The sequence below is a fragment of the Copadichromis virginalis genome, linkage group LG14, assembly GCF_057382275.1.
Source record: "Copadichromis virginalis isolate Kocher_CV1m ecotype Utaka linkage group LG14, C_Virginalis_male_GT1.1, whole genome shotgun sequence".
Lineage (NCBI taxonomy): Eukaryota > Metazoa > Chordata > Actinopteri > Cichliformes > Cichlidae > Copadichromis > Copadichromis virginalis.
In genome coordinates this window covers 11362920-11380614 of record NC_140631.1, presented here as the reverse complement: position 1 = coordinate 11380614, position 17695 = coordinate 11362920, and the positions used below count along the sequence as shown (strand labels likewise).

The following is a 17695-nucleotide window of genomic DNA, read 5'->3' as shown; positions in this document are numbered from 1 at the left end:
TGTTTTCTCTGGGAGACGTTTTTGTCCGCGGGAAACGTGTGAAAATTCTGCTCATTAGCAAGGGGAATGGTCCATTTTCACCTTTTTCTGGTGCCAAAGACAAAGCCTGTGGTGTTATCACTACCACATATTGCCACACATTAATGACAATATGGCTCAGGCTCTTTTCACCACAGAGATGTGCAGCAAGTGCTGCAATAAAAGGTTTCGCCACTAGGTGTCACACTAAACCAAATTATGCCCTACATGAGACTTTTCTAGTCTTACTCACCGCTCCTGACCTAGAAGCCACACGGTGCTTTATGCTTTTGCAATGTTTTTGGAATGTATGCAAACGTTATAAAATGTCAATTTCAGAAAAACATGTAGGTTCACATTTTTCAATTCAAACCTCACACACCAGTAGGGAAAATGTAGCTGTTCACCATTGTTTTCATACCTGAGCACAGTGGGTACAGTCTTTTGTTTTTTTAATTTCATTTTTGTTGTTGTCCTTTTTAAATAGAAGGTGCTAGCAAGCATTCTCTTCAAAGTACAGGGATTTCAAATGGGAATGATGAGTGACAATGCAGGAAGATAAGAGAGTATGAGGATGGTATGAACTAGCCATTTTAATTGAGGAGATTATGCTCTTCTTGTTAGCACTTGACAAATAGATTGCGGAAGGCATTTATGTAAATGTTATATTCAGGTCTTGCATTTTTCCATGGAGTCCTTGAGCCCTGATGGGACCTATAGCATTTGCATACACAGATTGCTTGTAAAGGATTAAGTCATTCAGATTTTAATCTAGAGATTTTAAAAAAAATCAGTAATGCTCAGTGCAAAATGTGCATGTAAACATATGTAAAGACTTATGTAAAGACTTTGGAGAAATCTGGTAAAGGAGTGTGAGTGTACCTAAAAAATATCACCTGGTTCTTAGTATATCTTAAGATTAGCCACAGGTGCAAATCATCATCCCTCCTATTCAGTTGGTACGGTGATTGGTTGGTTGGTGCTGATTTATTGTTTGATTTTAGCCAATTGTGCATTATGGCCAAATGTGTCAGCCTTGGTCCCATCTTTCCAAAGGATGTTGTTCAAACAGTCTTGTGGTTTATTCAGATGCAACTTTGGAAACCTGGGCCGTTCCCATGTTTCTCCTGGCAGCCCTTCCAAACATACTTGAGCCTTCTTTTTTTCTTTTCTTTTTTTTTTTTTTTATTGTCGTGAACGTTAACATTTAAGAAGCTAACTGAGGCCTGTGAGCGATGTGTATAATGGCTGGCCTTGGGGTGAATTTGGTGGGATTCCTGGGAAGATCAACAGCTTCCTGGAATGTTTTCCACTCAAATAATCTTTCTCACTGTAGAATGATGGAATTGAAACTGTTTGGAAATTACCTTATAACTTATAACAGACTGATGGGCAGCAACATTTACTTCTCTAAGATCATTGATTATGTCGTTCCTTTTTCACATTCTGTCAACACATCCCTGAACTGCCGAAAGTTCTCATTTTATAGAGGTGCTCACACTTGCTGATGATCAGTTATTCAAGTGCATTTCATGAGCAACATTTGGCTGCGACTTACTCTTATAATTCCTTTGGAAGATGGCAGAGTATGCAGCATTGGTGAAGGTTACAAATGATCTTCTTATGGTCTCTGATTGTGGACTCATGTCTGTGCTTGTCCCGCTAGACCTCAGTGCAGCGTTCAATACTGTTGACCATAATGTCTTATTACAGCGATTACAGCATGCTGAAGGTACTACACAGCAGTAGTTTAAATCATATCTAAATGGGGACTTGTCTTCACACACTAAGATTAATATCTAGTTCCACAGGGTTCTGTGCTGTTACCAATTCTGTTTACATTATACATGCTTCCCTTAGTCAGTATCATTCAATGGCATAGCACACGTTTTCAGTCCTATGCACTGTAATCCATAAAGCCAGAAAACAAACATTAATTAGTTAAAGTGGACAATCTCTAAATTTCTGCTTCTAAATTCAGACAAAACTGAGGTAACTGTACTCTGTTTCTTAGAAACATGGTGTCTAACCAAACACTTACGTCTACATGGCCTGACTTTGGTCTCCAGTAACACTGTGAGAAATCTTGAAGACATTTTTGACCAATATATGTCCTTCGATGTGCATATGAAACAAGCATGTAGGACTGCTTTCTTCTACTTGCACAATATCTAAATTAGAAACACCCTGTGTGAAAGTGATGCTAAAAGCCAGTTAATGTATTTACTACTTCTAGGCTGGACGACTGTAATTCATTGTTATCAGGCTGTCTTAAGATTTCCCTGAAAAGCCTTCAGTTAATCCAAAATGCTGCAGCACGAGTACTGACAGGGACTAGAAGGAGAGAGCATATTTCTCCTATATTTTCTTCTTCTCATCAGGGCTCATCTTAAAGACTTCCTAGTACAGTATTACCCCATTAGAGCGCTTTGCACTCTGACTGCTGGCTTACTTGTGGTTTCCAAAGTATTTAAACTTAGAATGGGAGCCTTCAGCTTTCAGGCCTCTTCTCTGTGGGACGAGCTCCCAGTTTGGATATGGGAGTACTTACTCATAAGGGATCATCTAATTGGTGGGGTCTTCTCTGTATTATTGTAGGGTCTTTACCTTACGATGTAAAGCGCTTTTGTTGTGATTTGGGGCTATATAAACATAACAGAATTGAATTAAATTGTATTTCCCTGTGTAAGTATTGTTTTAATGTACGTTTGGTGCAAGAGCATCTAATCTTACAGGAATACTATCCATTCATTTTCTTCCACTAGTCCACTTCAGGGTCGCGGCAGGCGCTGCAGTCTATCCCAACTGTCATGGGGCAAGAGTTATAATAAAACCACACATGTGTGGTTTCGTGATGGATTCAGTGGAAAATAAGCATGATTATTGGAAACTGCCGGGTGTTTCAAAGTGACAATATGTTTCTATCAGGCTTTAAACAAACTCCACAGCTTATGATGGTAATTGGCACATTTGCTTTATTTTGAAAACAGACATTGAAACCATTTTTTATTTTTTTCATATTTTTTTTTCTCACAAGTTTGAACTCCTCGATAAGATTGAAACTGGACATTGCACTCACTGGAACATAGGAAATTTTTTTGTTGTTGTTGTTTGCTCATTTGTTTGATTTTTCTCTTAATCTTTTTTTGTAACATCAGTGCAAGAGTATTTTTCCAATTCATATAAACTGTCATAACAACACCAAAGACATCAAAAAAGAAGCCGCCACACCTCTTAAGTTTTTTGTGACTGCGAAAAAGTTCCTCTCAGAGGGAGAGTTCCCATCATGCATCTGGTTCAATGGTTCATGCTATGGCCTCACGTTTGGTTGGCAGAGCACAAATTGTAATATGTAAGAGCCAGTTACATCAATAATATAGTTGATTTCTAGAGTTTTTATTATATGATCACATCATTTAAATGGCAATAGGTCCTTTATTTACTGTAACTGTGAGTATACAGAGTTTGTAAAAGGGGTGTAAACCAAGCTTGAATGACTCAAGCAGAATAGAGAAAGTTGAGTAAATATTGTTTTTGGGATTCAGGATAAAGCTGCCCCAACTGGAAATGTCACACATTTAATCATACATTCTATTATCCATTCAGTGTGTCAGTACATTACCTCTTTGTTGTGTTCTCAGTACACTTGGATCGTGTCGAAAACATGAATTGCATTTATAAACCTGGTTGTCTTTTTGTGCGTGCATTTGCAATACGGATTTCATTTGCAAAATGTGTCTGAAGAAAGAAAGTGCATTACAATGCAAATACAATACGGCGCATTGGCAATGCATTCTTTTTTTGAAATTTTAAATGTGTAAATATCCAGTTGGAAGCGTTCATTCCACCCCCGGTTTTACATCAAATAGTGAAGATGTACCAAATGAAATCATCCACCTCGACATCATCACCATCACGGTAAGAGTCGCTTTTCATAAACATCAGCAACATCAACATCATCATCACCGTCGTCGTCAGCATCGTCATCACTTGCGCATAGTACAGTGTTAGCTTGAGCCAAAAAACTTCACGCTGGAAACTCCCCCAACATGAGAAAATCATTGCCACACAAAAAATGACAAACAAATAGAAACGGACTGCCTTCACATTGAGAAGGCAAAGAGCAACCTTTTTAGATTTTTCGTTTTTGTGGTATTCTTCATACTTTTAATTCTGCTTTCATTAAGTTAGACTTTAGCCTTAAGCATCCTTGGACTCGGTGGCCTCCGCCTCTGCATCTGCCGGGGTGGCCTCCTCTCCTTTAGACTCCTCTGCAGCATCTTAATGTAAGAAGTGGTGGGGTAGAGGGTGTAAGGGTAGAGAGAAGGGGTTTGGGGCGGGATAGATGAAAGGAGGGTGGAGAAAGAAGAGAAGAGGAGAGGTGGAGAGGTGGTTTTACATTGCGAGTAGAGTAATAAAGCTCTGTCTGGGGCGCCTGAGATACAGAGCTTCAAAGATTTCACTCATGAGCAGTAACTTTTGATGTTTTAAATATTTCACCCTCTATATGAAAAAAAAAGCCATGTAACATTCGGAAATTCTCAAAATATTCACATCTTCCCTCTCAAAAAAATTATTCGCACATGGAATTCTGTGTTGTTCACAATGTGTCAGCTCCACTTAAACTGAGAGCATGTCTGAAGCCCGCACTGACTGTGTAAATAATAAAAGAAGAGCTTGCTCCTAATGGACCCATGAAGCATTTGAACGGGCATCACAAAGCTAACAGGAGCATCTTGGCCTGTCACATCTGATACAGTGTGATGCCCAGAGTGCACTGCACTATGATAGCAGGCAACGATAACTTGCTAAGAGGTGCACACTGCTGAGTAGCAATCCGTGATACATCACAAAGCAAATGCTAATGAGATTCTTGCTCAGGTACTTTATATTTTTCAACATTAAATCATAATATCCTTCTTTAATAATCCTGTAGCTGGTGCGCTTTTTAGCTCCAAAAAAGCAAAGACATTCTCATTTATACTTAATAAAGACCTTCTTGCACTATGCAGGAGCTACACTGATTTTGGGGTCTTTGTTGTTCCTGCCCAAACTCGTTATCCGAGTGATCTCATCGGGGTGATGTCACACCCCGATGAGATCATATTCTTTTATTAGGAGGAGACATCAAGGAATGATATCATTGCAATGGAGACCAGGGTGCATGTCTCCTGGTGTGTGCGTGTGTTTGTGTGTGGGAGGGCGAGGGAGGGAGGGAAAGAGAGAAGTGGGGCAACGGTGTCTGCACTAATGCGCGATTGTGTGTGTGACTCAAGACAGCATGACTCATGGCAGATCTTCCAGGTAAGAGATAATTAGCTTGTTAGCCACTGTGACAGATTTGAGAATGTCCTTCACTACAGCCACTGAACTGTGCGATGCAAATCCAATTTCACCCAATTTACAGAGCCAAAGCCCGTCATTTCTTGTGTCTGACATCAGCGCGAGCTCACTTTCATACACCAGTTACCGGCTGAAGTGACAGTTTAGCTTTGCTGCTGGGTTTGTGTATGAAGATTGCAGACAGGGAAACAAACATTTATAAGTGTTTCATCATTTCTACTCACTGACCTCTTAGTCTTTAGTAAATAAGACTAATGAGATCATGGCAGAAAAAATATGAAGCGCAAAAGCTCTTTTCAGACTGATAACATCGCCAGCTTTAAATTCTGTCATTCGCACTGAGGTATGTTTTACATAAATGGTTCTCATAGCTTCATTGAAACATATGCAGGAGAGTTACAAAAACAGCCACACAGCAAAAGACTTGTTGCATTTGTGACCATTGACTCAAGTGAAGTGTAACCACACTTTTGAATGGTTGCTTTTCTCCATCATTGTCACTAAAATCTGAGATCAGAGAGAGCTAGTGCCACCCCTCATTCTCAAAGAGAGATTGAAATCTCTACTGAACTGGAAATGGCATCCTTTTTTAATCTTTTTTGGATTTACAATCAGAGTTGATGAGATAAAATGCTATTATATGCACGTTAATGTAGTTTAGGGCACGCTCTACTAACACAAGCCATTCACAAAGATGTGAGAGAGGACTTCTAATGATGTACAAGCCTGTCTTAATATGACAGCCTGCTTTCAGATATTGTGTCATTTTAAAAGTGCTGGGCAAACATTAATAGGTCTGATCTGGTTAGACTGTGGTCTCATAATCGACCAGGACGTTCATTCAGATGTAAAGCAGGTAAGTCCAGATAAATCGGATTTTGAATGTAAACATGTTCATATCTGAAAAAAGCTGATAAAAGTGCCAATATCCATAAGCATGGTATTAATTTCACTGCTATGCAGATGACACCCAACTCTTAGCGTTATAATGAGCTCTTGAGAACCACATATCTGGTGTTACAACTGATTCTGATCTAAGTCTCCATCTGCATATATATTTCATTAAAGGTACGTTGCAGCTTGTTTATGTGTTTATTATTTAATATAGTCTATAATCTGCTTTTAACAGCTTCAATGCTCTGTTTCCCAAAAAAAGAGTTAGAATTCACTAGATACATATAAAAACCTTATGTCACTCTAGGGTTTTCACTCAGTAGCACCCTGAAATCCCCCTGCTCACTGCTGCTCGCTGTGCCAAAACAAAAACTAAAATACATCTGACTCAGTCTGGAGTGGAGACTGAAGAAGTCACTTGGATGAGGAACGAAACATTAATCCCACTGAAAACGCTACAGAGTCAGCTTTATCAAATAAAGAAATCATCTTTCTATATCGTCTCTGAGTCACTACATCTGGACAGTCCAACATCACTGATGGCTTGTTTATAGTGAGAATCTGTTTCTACTACTTATTACTTTTTCTAGTTAAGTTCTAGTGTTTTCTTTAATGTTTTTAACTTATTTTTCCTGCCTCCTCTTTTTAGTTTTCCAAATTAATCTACTATTTCTTTTCATTATTAATGAATCTGTTGCCACCTTTTAATGTAAGAGAAGTGCTCTATAAGTGCAGGAATTCGATAAGAATTTGTGACATAGAGACCGCCTCATAGAGTACCCATCATCCTTGTGGATGTGACTCTTTTCTGTGTGCAACAAACCTTAACTGAGCGATTTGGTCATAAATATTAATTTTGGTCTCTGAGTCACTTTGGTAAGTTAAGCAGATTGTAGACAGCAGTGAATTCTTAATAAGCAGATCTTTGTCAAGTAGTGTTTGTTTATGGCAGACTTCCCCAGTGCGGATCGTGACCAGTAGGGATCATTAATCATTCATTTAAATCAGAGCACCTGTTCTACCCGCACTGCTCCATGCAGGCCAGCTATCCCATCGAGGTGGTAACTATGACAACAGGGAGACAGTGCTGCCTAGGTGACCTACTTTCTGTGTAGTTCTCCAGTTGGTGTATGCATGTGTGTGTGTGTTTCCCACCTCACGCCCCCACCAGCTCCAGACTGAGCATGCTCCATTAACTACCTGTCTGACCCAGTCTGAGAGTCCTTGGACCAGAAATATGAGTTCATGTCAAGTGTATCTTGTGACAGTGTTGTATCAGTGGAATAATATCATTTAATCTCCAGTTTCTTCTCAGGTCCACATTCCTGCTGTAATTGGACATCACATGACAGTGCTGGAAGACTTTTTTTTTTCTTACCAAATAGTTTAACGTGATGTACTTTTAAAAAAAAAAGAAGTTTAACTGGGTCATCCATTACAACCGTTTTTCATGACTATGGTAGCAGTCAGGTTAATATATCACACCTCGTGTGAAGGCATCTGAGAGCTTTATTAACCTCAGTGATTTATAATTCATGCTGCTTTTACATTATGCAAACAACACATTGCTTTTTATCAATAGCTTTGATCATTCCCAGTATAACAATATCAGTGTGTACCACACTCTTGACCAGTGCTTATCATTTTCTATGCCGGCCTCTGTCTAATCTGTGTTAACCAGTGAATGGTGGAGCACTGCCAAATATCTCTAAATCCCAAAGACACACCAAGCGGCTATGTCCTGTGGAGCCTGCCAAGCAGACTGTGTAAAAGCTCACCTATTCTTCTCGATTTTATATTTACAGTAAGTAATTGCTTTTTGATTGGTGGAAGTGGCTGGAACTATTTTTAGCCCTGAACTCACTGCCCTCATGAACATGTGCATAAGTGAGAATGTGCTGGTAAACCTTTCTTCCTGACCACATGGAGCTCTCTCCTATTCTGCATACCTTGTTTACCTTTTGTTTGGTTAGGCTCCTCCTTCTCAGCTGTCGGACTGACAGCAGCAGGCACGTCGGCTTGTCTGGCCTCCTCCTTTTTCTCTTCGCTCTTCTCCTCCTTCTTCTCTTCAGCTGTGGCCGTGGTGGGACTCTTGGCTGGGGCCTCCACCTCTTTGGGCTTCTCCTCAGCTTTCTCCTCCGCTTTTGGCTCCTCTTTCTTGGGTTCAGAGGGCGCTGCGGCGGCCGTGGGAGACGCAGCAGCCGGGGCGGCCGCTACAGGAGACGTTGCTGTGGCAGCAGCTGCCGGAGAGTTAGCTGGCTTGTCTGCCACAGGGCTTTTGGCTTGGTTTGTCTCCTCTTCCTCCTTCTTAGCCTCTTCTCCTGCGGCTTCATCCTGCTTAGCAGGTGCCTCCTCTCCCTCCGCTTTCTTTGCCTCCTCTCCTCCCTCTGTTGCCTCCTCTGCAGCAGCAGGACTGTCACCCTCTTTCTCCTCCTCTCCGTCTTTCATCTTTTTCCGAGTTATATGTCCACGGAAGCTGGCCTGTATTTTGGTGGCAGCCTTGTGGGCCTTGTCCTCGGGTTTGTTGGTGGTGCCATCCTGTTCAATCTTCTGGTCCGCCTCCTCATTCTTCTCCACCTGGCAGGCGATAGACAACATACCAGGTTAACATTTACTGCAAGAGTTGAAAAGGTTGCGCTGAATGTCTTTATTTTGCTAGTGTCCAGTTGTTGCTGTGTTTGTGTGTGTCTATCCCTCTTTTTGTTGGCATGCTGCTTGATCACGAGAAGGCATGCTTTATTTCTGTTTGCTAAAGTATGTAAAAAATAGTCAAACTGAAAGGTCAGAAGTCAAGAAAAGAAAAAAGTGTATATCGTGAAATGGGAAAGCTTAATAAATATATATATATTTCTAACCATTACATGACAATCATAGGCTGGGAAAAGGTTAAAATTTCAGGACATGTTTAGAATAAAAGTGCGGGATGAGATGAGGAGCAGAGTTAGGAGTAGGACAGGAGACAGGGTAATATTGAAAGTCTTTCCTTGATATTACCTTCGGTTACTGGATCCAAAGCTGTCCATCAAATAGTGGGTTGTGCTATGAGTCATATAAATCTAATGAAAAGAAATCAAATCAAATAAAGGAATGAATGATGAGCACTGAAAGTGGCAACACAAAATGAATCAGTACATTCCAAATGAATAGGCAAACAAATCAAGGTAAAATATTCTCTCGCAGGTGTTGGAACCAATCGAAAGCCTCAAATGAACGTGAATAAGTGTAATGAAGCAAAAGAACACAAACCGTCAAGCAGCATGCAGACTGTGTAGCATCAGTTATACCAAATGGAAAAACAAAGTGAGAAAACAACACAATCTATTTTTTATTTATTTATTTATTTATTTATTTTGGTCCTTCCAGGTATCAAGGCTTAGCTTGACCCTACAGCATTTTATCATTTCACGTGCCAGAGTGAGGAGATTTATTGTCTCCACATAATAAATCCAAGGCGCTGTGATTTTAGGTTGTGACAAGTGTCTCCGGGCATTTATTGCAGTTATTCAACCCAGGCATGAGGCTGATATTGTCCTCCTGATAATAACCCTGAAAATAGATTTAGTGAATAATTAAACTTAAATATAGACGCTCTCCGTGGCATCCATTAATCTTTCCTGCAGTCTCTGCTAATGATATCCTCAAAATTATGAGCAGTGCTCAAAATCGGAGCCAATCTTTATTCTCTGGGTACAGTATATAGCAGCTCCGTGTCTGGCTGCTAGGGAACGAGCTCCCTGCTACAATCTCCTCACCATTCACTGCCATACCCCTCCCAACCATCAAAGGTTACCTTGACAACCAGAGTGCTAACTCATCACAGAGCCTGTCTGCTGTTCGGTGCTATGAAAGACTATATGTCACCCTGATTGGCAGTGCGCCTGACCCCTCGGGGGGAGCGGGCCAATAGGAACTCGTAAATCAGGTGGAGTAATCAGCATGGAAAAGCCAGGGATGCGATGAAGCAACGGTAGCAGCGGCAGGGTGTGGCGGTAGGGGGCAAAGGGGTAAAATGTATGTGCTTACATTAATGTCTGTGTCACCGAGATCTGGCAACGTCTTGTTTAAGGCCAATGAATCTGGGTGGAAAGAGCTTTCGTGCCTCTGCATCCACCCCCTATGTATGGTCTCCCAGTGTGTCATTATGTAGGATATGAGCTTTGACTTGGACAGCCTGTGTGAGGGATCGCATCTGTGTGGAGTGATTTAAGACCCCGAGGCCCTAAATCAACACGTCTTCCTCAGGGTCAGTGTGTCAGTGCAATATTGGAGCAGCGAGGGCAAGGTGCAGCTGTATTGGTATATTCAGCTCCTCCGCCTTTATTCCCCCGGGTTCGGGTTAATATACACAGTCTTCCAGAGTAATATTGTGCAGTGTGAAATTATAAGACAGATAAATGAAATACACACTTAAATGTAGTGATTCACATTTAAAATCTGAACTGGAGCTAAACAAGCTACCGGCCAGTGGGTGTGGAAATAAACTTCAGCAGAACAGAGAGCTGGCAGACAAAGCACCACCACCACCACCACACCCTCTGCTCTTAATAATATGCACGTCTCCAGTGACTTATTGGGCTTTTATTGTGTCTGATCTCATAGGTGCTTACAATTGCCAAAAATCTGACCCGAGCACTTAACTCTTAATAGAATTACTTACTGGCTGGGTTCAGTGAGTCAGACGGAGAAAGAGAAAGCGATGGATGAAGGGTGTTTGGGAATAAGGGGTATGACATCATTATTGGAACAGAAGAGCGATGTCATTTATGTTAGAGGTTGGGGAAATGTGATAAAATACCAGAGGAGCACCAGATGATCTCATCTGGTGGTACGAAGACAGGAAGAAGCATCACCATCACAGTTTGACCACAGCTGGAGCGTCATCACTTGAATTATTGATACTTGTGTGTGCATCACCCTTAAAAAAATAAAAATAAAAAAATGCCGTGCTGTGATTTTTCTTCTTCTTCTTCATGGATTCACTTCTGAGATGCAAAACCAAAGATTACTTGACCCAGCACAGCTGACATTTGCCTGCACTGTATTTAAATCCCAAACAGAAGCATCATTGCACATCATTTAAGACCTGCACCTTGAAGCCTCTGACCGGTAATTGAACCCCGGTCACGTACCCTCCCTGCAGGCGCTTTTGCACCCGGCATCTATGTGGTGCACATCTCCATTCATAAATAAGGCAAGACTTAGTGGCTGTTTAAACTCTTCCTTGATTAATTTGCAGTGAGACAACATATTTGCATTATGAGTTAGTCAAATGGCTTACTACAATTAGCCTGCAGTGCTTGCTATTTGCACACAGTCGTTCTGGTTGCCATAGATACACTACTTTAACCGCTGAAAAACTGCTTTTAATCTCCAAGAAAATGTGGAATGTTTGCAACGTAATAGTGCAATTCTTGCAAGATTATGAAGCCAGCAATTATGCAATCTTTGTGCAATTATATTAGCTGTAGTATGATGTAGCAACATTAAAAAGGCTTGCTCCAGGATAAACTGACACTGTGCTATAAAAGCAGCTGACCTGTGACGAGAGAATCTAGTTCACGGGTTATCAAAATGCAAGAGTGCCATTCACCACAGGACACACACACACACCCTCTCTGTCGGATTTGTCTGCAAAGATAATAAATGGACATGGTGAAATGCGCTCAGTGCATTATCTGACTGGCTGGATGTGTCTATTACAGCTGCAGTCTGAGCCTCTCTCCCTGCCCGCCTCTGTCCTTGGGTGGGCACCGGCTGTTGTAAGAACCACACCCCACAGTCAATGGCTTTATCCATAACCACACACTCACACACGCACCATCCCCCAGTGGTGACACAAGTAACAATCCACCACCTTCCCACTGCCTCATTTAGAGTGCCATTAGGGACTTGTTTCAGGAGGCGGGGGGGGAGGGGAAGACACAGTGGAAGCAGCGAGGTTAGTGCCATCGGACCGCAACTCACACTAATGCATTCGTGCATGCTGTCTAATGATAGTGTTGGGGTTTTTCTTACTTATTAATATTATTACTATTACTATTGCAATCCATTCAAGTCCTGAGCTTATTTGCCTCTCCACTTCACCCAGCATTGAATGCCTCAAGCGAAAGAGGAGAGAAATATTAAAGGTAATATTTGCATGCATAATGGAGATGCTTGCTTTGCAGACACCCCTTTTTTTATTATCGCCAAGCCAACAGGTGCAGCTGCACTTTAATATGGGAGGCTTGTATGTAATAAAATTAGAAGTCATAAAACAGACTGTATAGCGCACTGGCACTCTTTGAAATAAAATGGAAAAACTCCACCGAGCAGTTGTCATATTACCACAGCTCCACCGAGCAGGTGGAGAGAGACTGTCAGCCACCCTTGCCGGTGGCACACGTTTCTCTCTGCAATGGCACCTCTATCTTGTCTTCGGCGTGATTTCTGTGGCCGTGTCTGCTTTCCTGCAGGAGCCATCCAGACAGCAAAGACTGAACTGCTGTCTGGAACTGCTGAATATCTCCCTCTTTCTCTCCCTGTCGTCTTTCACTCTCCATGAGCAAACTGCTACCCACTCATTCTCCCTCTCTCACACACACACATACACGCACATAGGCACAGCGGAGCACCACACCCTTTTAGCCGGCTATCTCCTGCAGATGAGGAGAGGGGGGCTCAGGTGGTGACTGCCACAGCCCCCGCTCGCCGTCTCTCGCCATCTCTCCCTCCTCTCACGCTTTTTTCCTCTTCCTTTGACGGTGAATTGATGAGCAGCCGTAAAGGATGCACTATTTCTTCTACGATGGCCCGGGAAAAGATGCTCCACAGCAACTAATAAGCAGCCATATGCCGGCCTCATTACGTCCTCTGGAGCAGCCTTTAATTCACTTACATCAGCTCTCTGGCTGAACAAAGGCTCTGCAATCGCCACTGATCTCATCGGGGGCTGGAGATATATATGTTTCTTTCTTTCTTTCTTTCTTTATTACAGCCTAAAGCAGAGGAAAGTCTCAGTTGAGACTAAAAACCTTGTTTTCAAGAGTGACCTGGGCAAGAGAGCAGCCAGTCACACACTGCAAATGAGTGAGCACTGTATCCATAGGTAACCAGATAAGAGACGGGGTAGAGGAGAGAGGAAAAGGAGGTGATGCCTGAGGGAAAGGGCAAGGGTTGCGCACGGTGGTGGTTGTGTTAGTGGTGACGTGTGATAAGAAGTAGAGATGGAGAGTTGAGTGTTAGAGGAATAGCTCATTTGGGCGGGATTTGATTCTGCTTAAGTTCTGCTTATAAGCACAACCTGGAACTGGGTTCAAGATGTTGAGGTGAGAGCTGAATATTGTTGTAAAGCTGCATAAAAAGCGAGGGAGGCAGATGGGACTTAAACTAGGTGCCCGTAGCCACTCCCATATAGTGGAGATGTTGCAACAGCACTTAACACTCCACAATGGCGGGACCCCACAGCAACGCTGCCATACTCCAGAGCAGAAAATCATGCTTTTTGCTCATCCATCCGTGAAGACCGCGCAGTCTGTCCGGATTCATTTATGCTCAAATGCAGGAGCACGAAGATAAGTGCTTGTAGGCTGGGAGGACGTTTTTTTTCTTTTTTACCCTCCCCTGTGGTGCACGCTTGAGGCGGCGACAGCCTTCCGTAGGAAAAAAAAAAAAGCTAGTGCCTCACCCACATGGCTGCAGTGTGCAGCGTGCCGGCTTCTCTTCCTTCAATGTTTCCTCGTGCTGCTCCCTTTCTCATCTTCGCACCTGCTCACCTACTCCAGCCACCACCACCACCACCACGTTCTCGCTCCACCACATATCTGCGAGTTGTAGTCAGCCATCTAGTTTCATTCCATCTTCACCTTTCTGCTTTGTTGCATTCATGCCTCTCCCTACCTCCACCCCCCCGCCCATGCCCCATACCTCACAGCCTCCACTCCCTGTCCCAATCCCTGTTTCACCTCTGTATCAGCGTCTTCTCCCTTTTCCCCCCTCCTCCATCTAGCTCCATGTGCACCACCCTGCTTCTGTTTCTCCCTCTTTCTCTCCCTGCATCCTGCTCCACCTGCATGGAGTTCATCTGGCAAGCCTTTCTTTCCTCTTTTTCTCTCTCTGCCAGAGCTAATATGACTCATCCGGGCTGACATTTAAGAAGCAATCAGAGTGCCATCGGAATCCAGCGTGTTATGGCTCTGATAAAAACCCTAATCAGTTCTGAGATAGCAGCAGGAGCATCGCCCGCGATCACATGCAGAACCACAGCTGCTGAAATGCTACCTCAGTGCAACACCTTTCTTTCATTTCATATTCACTGCCGGGACAAGACTGGCCACGGGTACCCAGCACCACCCTTTCACACCCTTTTAAATGAGTGCTCACTTCATAGAACCCTCCATTGACAGCAACCACTCAAAAAGCTGGAGGGCTATGATAATCCATTTATGCTCATTTATTCCCATTGTATTCCCCCCTCGAGGCCACTGACATGATGGAGCTGCTCACTCAGTCAGTACCCCACCCTTTTTTCCCCCCTTCACACTGTGGAAATGATGCACTTTCCTCTGTCACCCACTTCTTCTGCTTAACATAAGACTAATACAGAAGATACCTAGACCTCTCCCCTGCCCCTGTTTAAGGCGTAGGTTAAGAGAAAACTGTCATTTATCTAAAGCATCACTCGCCGGTGGATGAGATTGGGTTTAGTGGATAAATCAGAGTATTTCAGCTTTGATATTGAAGACAATACATAATCTATCAAGTGCCATTCAGTAATAGTTCACTTTTTTCAAGCACTTAATCAATAAGAGGGAATACCGTCGGCCCAGGATCACATTACATTCTTGCTGCCTTTCTACAAGTACGGTGTGAGGTCTGAGAGGCATTGTGGCAGCATCCATTCATGCAGGATAATCACATTAACTAGGCGTGTCTGTGCTCCGTGGATAGATTTCTATAAAGACAAGTCAGGCCTCAAGTCACAGAAAATTACACCAACATTTTGGCTAATCCCACCTCGTGCCTCCTAATCTCACCCAAATTGGCAAAAAAGAAAAGAAAAGACAAAACTAAAAAACAAACCCAACAGTCACAAAGTTCAGAACTGAGGTGAAGCTGAAAAATATTGATAAAGCAAATCAGAGCAGTTTACCGGTTTGGTTCTTCTTATGCAGCACAGCATAGTTGTAGTATCCTCCCTTTTTCTTCTCTGCTTCTTTTCTTCCCTTTTTTCTCCCTTTCACTTCTCTCTCACCCTCTCCCTCTCTCTCTCTCTCGCTCTCGCTCGCTTTCGCGCGCACACACACTCTCTCGCTCACTCGCTCTCTCTCTCTCTTTTCTCTCTCTGGCTGTATCAACAGCTAAGCCGCCCAGTACATTTACTCATCCCAGTTTGCACACACGCGCTCTCCCGTCAGTCTGCCGGGGTGCGACTCTCTCACTCTTTCTTACTCGCTGCCTGACAATGACTGCGAGCCCACCCTTTAAACCCCTCCCTTCTGCCTCCCTCCTCGCTCCATCATCCCTCTCGCTCTCTCTCCTCCTCCTCCTCCTTTCCTTCTTCTTCTTCCGCCTCCTCGTCCTCTTCTCACTCATAGTGATGACCCCCCCACCACCACCACCACCACCTCTTTTAGATCGGCACTCCTCTCTTCTACATCTTCTCACCCACCTCCTCCTCCTCCTCTTTCTTGTTCCCTTACAGCCTGGCTCCAGCAAAAGCTGCGGCCCCACCCTAAAAAAGCCTCTCCCTTAATAAATGACTGGATACCTCCCCTCAGTTTGGTCTATTGATACATCTTTCTTTCAGCCGTTTCATTGTCTCTCTTTTTTTGCCCTCAACACCCACATAGCCTCACTACTTTATCCCCTCCCCTTTCTATAACATTTAAGGAGGTTTTTCTTCTTCTTCTTTTTCTTTTTGTTAAGTGGCTCCCAAATGGAAGTTGCCTCCTCTGATTGCTCAGAATCCCTCTCAGACTCGGAGTGTTACAGACTCTGGATCTCAGATCAGCATTATAAGCCCGGGAGCCCTGTTTCCAAATTACCACAGCAATGCCAAAAGCATGTTTTCTGGCACAGTCAGGGAGCAGCTCTTGGCCAGGATAGACGTGTGAAAGAGAGCAGTGATGATCGTTCAAACGCACACACACACACACACACTCTTTGCTTTTAGGACACGTCACCCCACACCACCGATCCGCCAGCCCACCCCCCCCTTCCCTTCCCTTCGCTTCCCCGTACCAGCGCTCTCTGTTCTCATGGAAACACCAGCAGATAGACTCGAAGAGCAGAGGAGGAGGAGTGTGTGTGTCTGAGAGAGAGAGAGAGAGAGAGAGAGAGAGAGAGAGAGAGAAAGAGATAGACATAGAGAAAAAAGGAAGGAATGAAGGTAGGAGGAGGAAGCAAGAAGGCCGGGTGTGGCAGACAAGCAGGAGAAGCAAACTGCTTTTTTTCACCCCTTTTTTTTGTTTTGCATTTCTTTCCTCCCTCTGTGTCCACATTTGCACACACTCTGGGCTTAATAAGCAGGCACTAGGCATGCATTATCCCTAGAATCACATCTCAAGCCATTACCAATACAGTGAGGCTTGCAGGCGCATGGTCATGCAAACACCCACACTCTGTATTTGCCTTTCATAATGCACACAGACACGCACAGCGGTGTCAGAAGAGTCCCCACCCCCGCTCTGACACCGGCGAGCACCAGCAGATGCTACAGACACAATGAGGATGCAGGGAGGGATGGAGAACACGGGGGAGACAGACTGAGCCAGGGATGGAATAGGGAGGCAGGGAAAAGAGGAAGAGGAGGAGGAGAAGACCTGAGGGGGGGTTGCGCTTTGCTATTCTTCTCTTTTACAGGATTATTCCACATGCAGTTCACTGAAGGGAAATCATTAACCTGCAACGCTGAGCCTCAGCCTTCTCGGTGGTCACTGCTGCCACACAGGGAAGGCAAAAAAAAAAAAATCTAGCACCATTACTTGGCCATCCTACATCATCACGATGTGTCATCATGGCAAACCACGGCCAGTGACACAGATACTGTAGTAATGCAGGGTTCTGCTGAGTATGCATGACTCTGCCCTGCTTTACTTTTCCACAGTTGTGCACATTCATACTAAAGATGTCCAGCTCACAGTCCACATCCCACATCCCGCTGTAATAACCAGATAAGCGCTTTCCTGAAGGGGAGGTGCCTTTTTCTGTTCTGAAGCAGTTCAGATATCCCGCTTCTGTAAAGTGAAGCCAACATCAGATGTTCTTTGAGGGTGAAAACTATGTGCATAACTGGGAAATGAAGCTCTGTCACTTATCATCTCTATTCCAAGAGCTTTCTGCACCAAAATAGGCAGAATGATTTACTTTTAAAGCAGGAGGCCTTGCCACGATTCAAACCCAGGAATTTCTTTTCTTTCTTTTTTTTTTGCTGTGAGGATCCATTCTGGCATCCACCAAG

General features: G+C 43.5%; 1 protein-coding gene across 2 annotated transcripts; it reads right to left on the bottom strand.

Moving 5' to 3' along the window:
• Nucleotides 1–2975: 2975 nt before the first annotated feature.
• On the bottom strand, nucleotides 2976–15713 carry gap43 (growth associated protein 43). 2 transcript variants are annotated; one of them, XM_085479340.1, is made up of 3 exons: nucleotides 15386–15713; nucleotides 8205–8832; nucleotides 2976–4298 (listed from the first exon to the last, which is right to left on the bottom strand). In XM_085479340.1, exons 1-3 carry the CDS (start codon nucleotides 15413–15415, stop codon nucleotides 4219–4221), a joined length of 738 nt encoding a protein of 245 aa, XP_085335466.1. In that variant the 5' UTR covers nucleotides 15416–15713; the 3' UTR covers nucleotides 2976–4218. The 2 variants fall into 2 exon arrangements, with proteins under 2 accessions (XP_085335466.1, XP_085335467.1); XM_085479341.1 differs by having other exon boundaries at nucleotides 8214–8832; nucleotides 15386–15712.
• Between the last annotated feature and the right edge of the window lie 1982 nt (nucleotides 15714–17695).

Excerpts from the sequence above, each read along its gene's own strand:
- gap43 (XM_085479340.1), bottom strand. The coding sequence starts at position 15,415 with ATGCTGTGCTGCATAAGAAGAACCAAACCG. Across the intron at positions 8,833-15,385 it reads GCATAAGAAGAACCAAACCG|GTGGAGAAGAATGAGGAGGC; the intron begins GTAAACTGCTCT and ends ATCGCCTGCCAG. Across the intron at positions 4,299-8,204 it reads CCAAACAAAAGGTAAACAAG|ATGCTGCAGAGGAGTCTAAA; the intron begins GTATGCAGAATA and ends TCTTACATTAAG.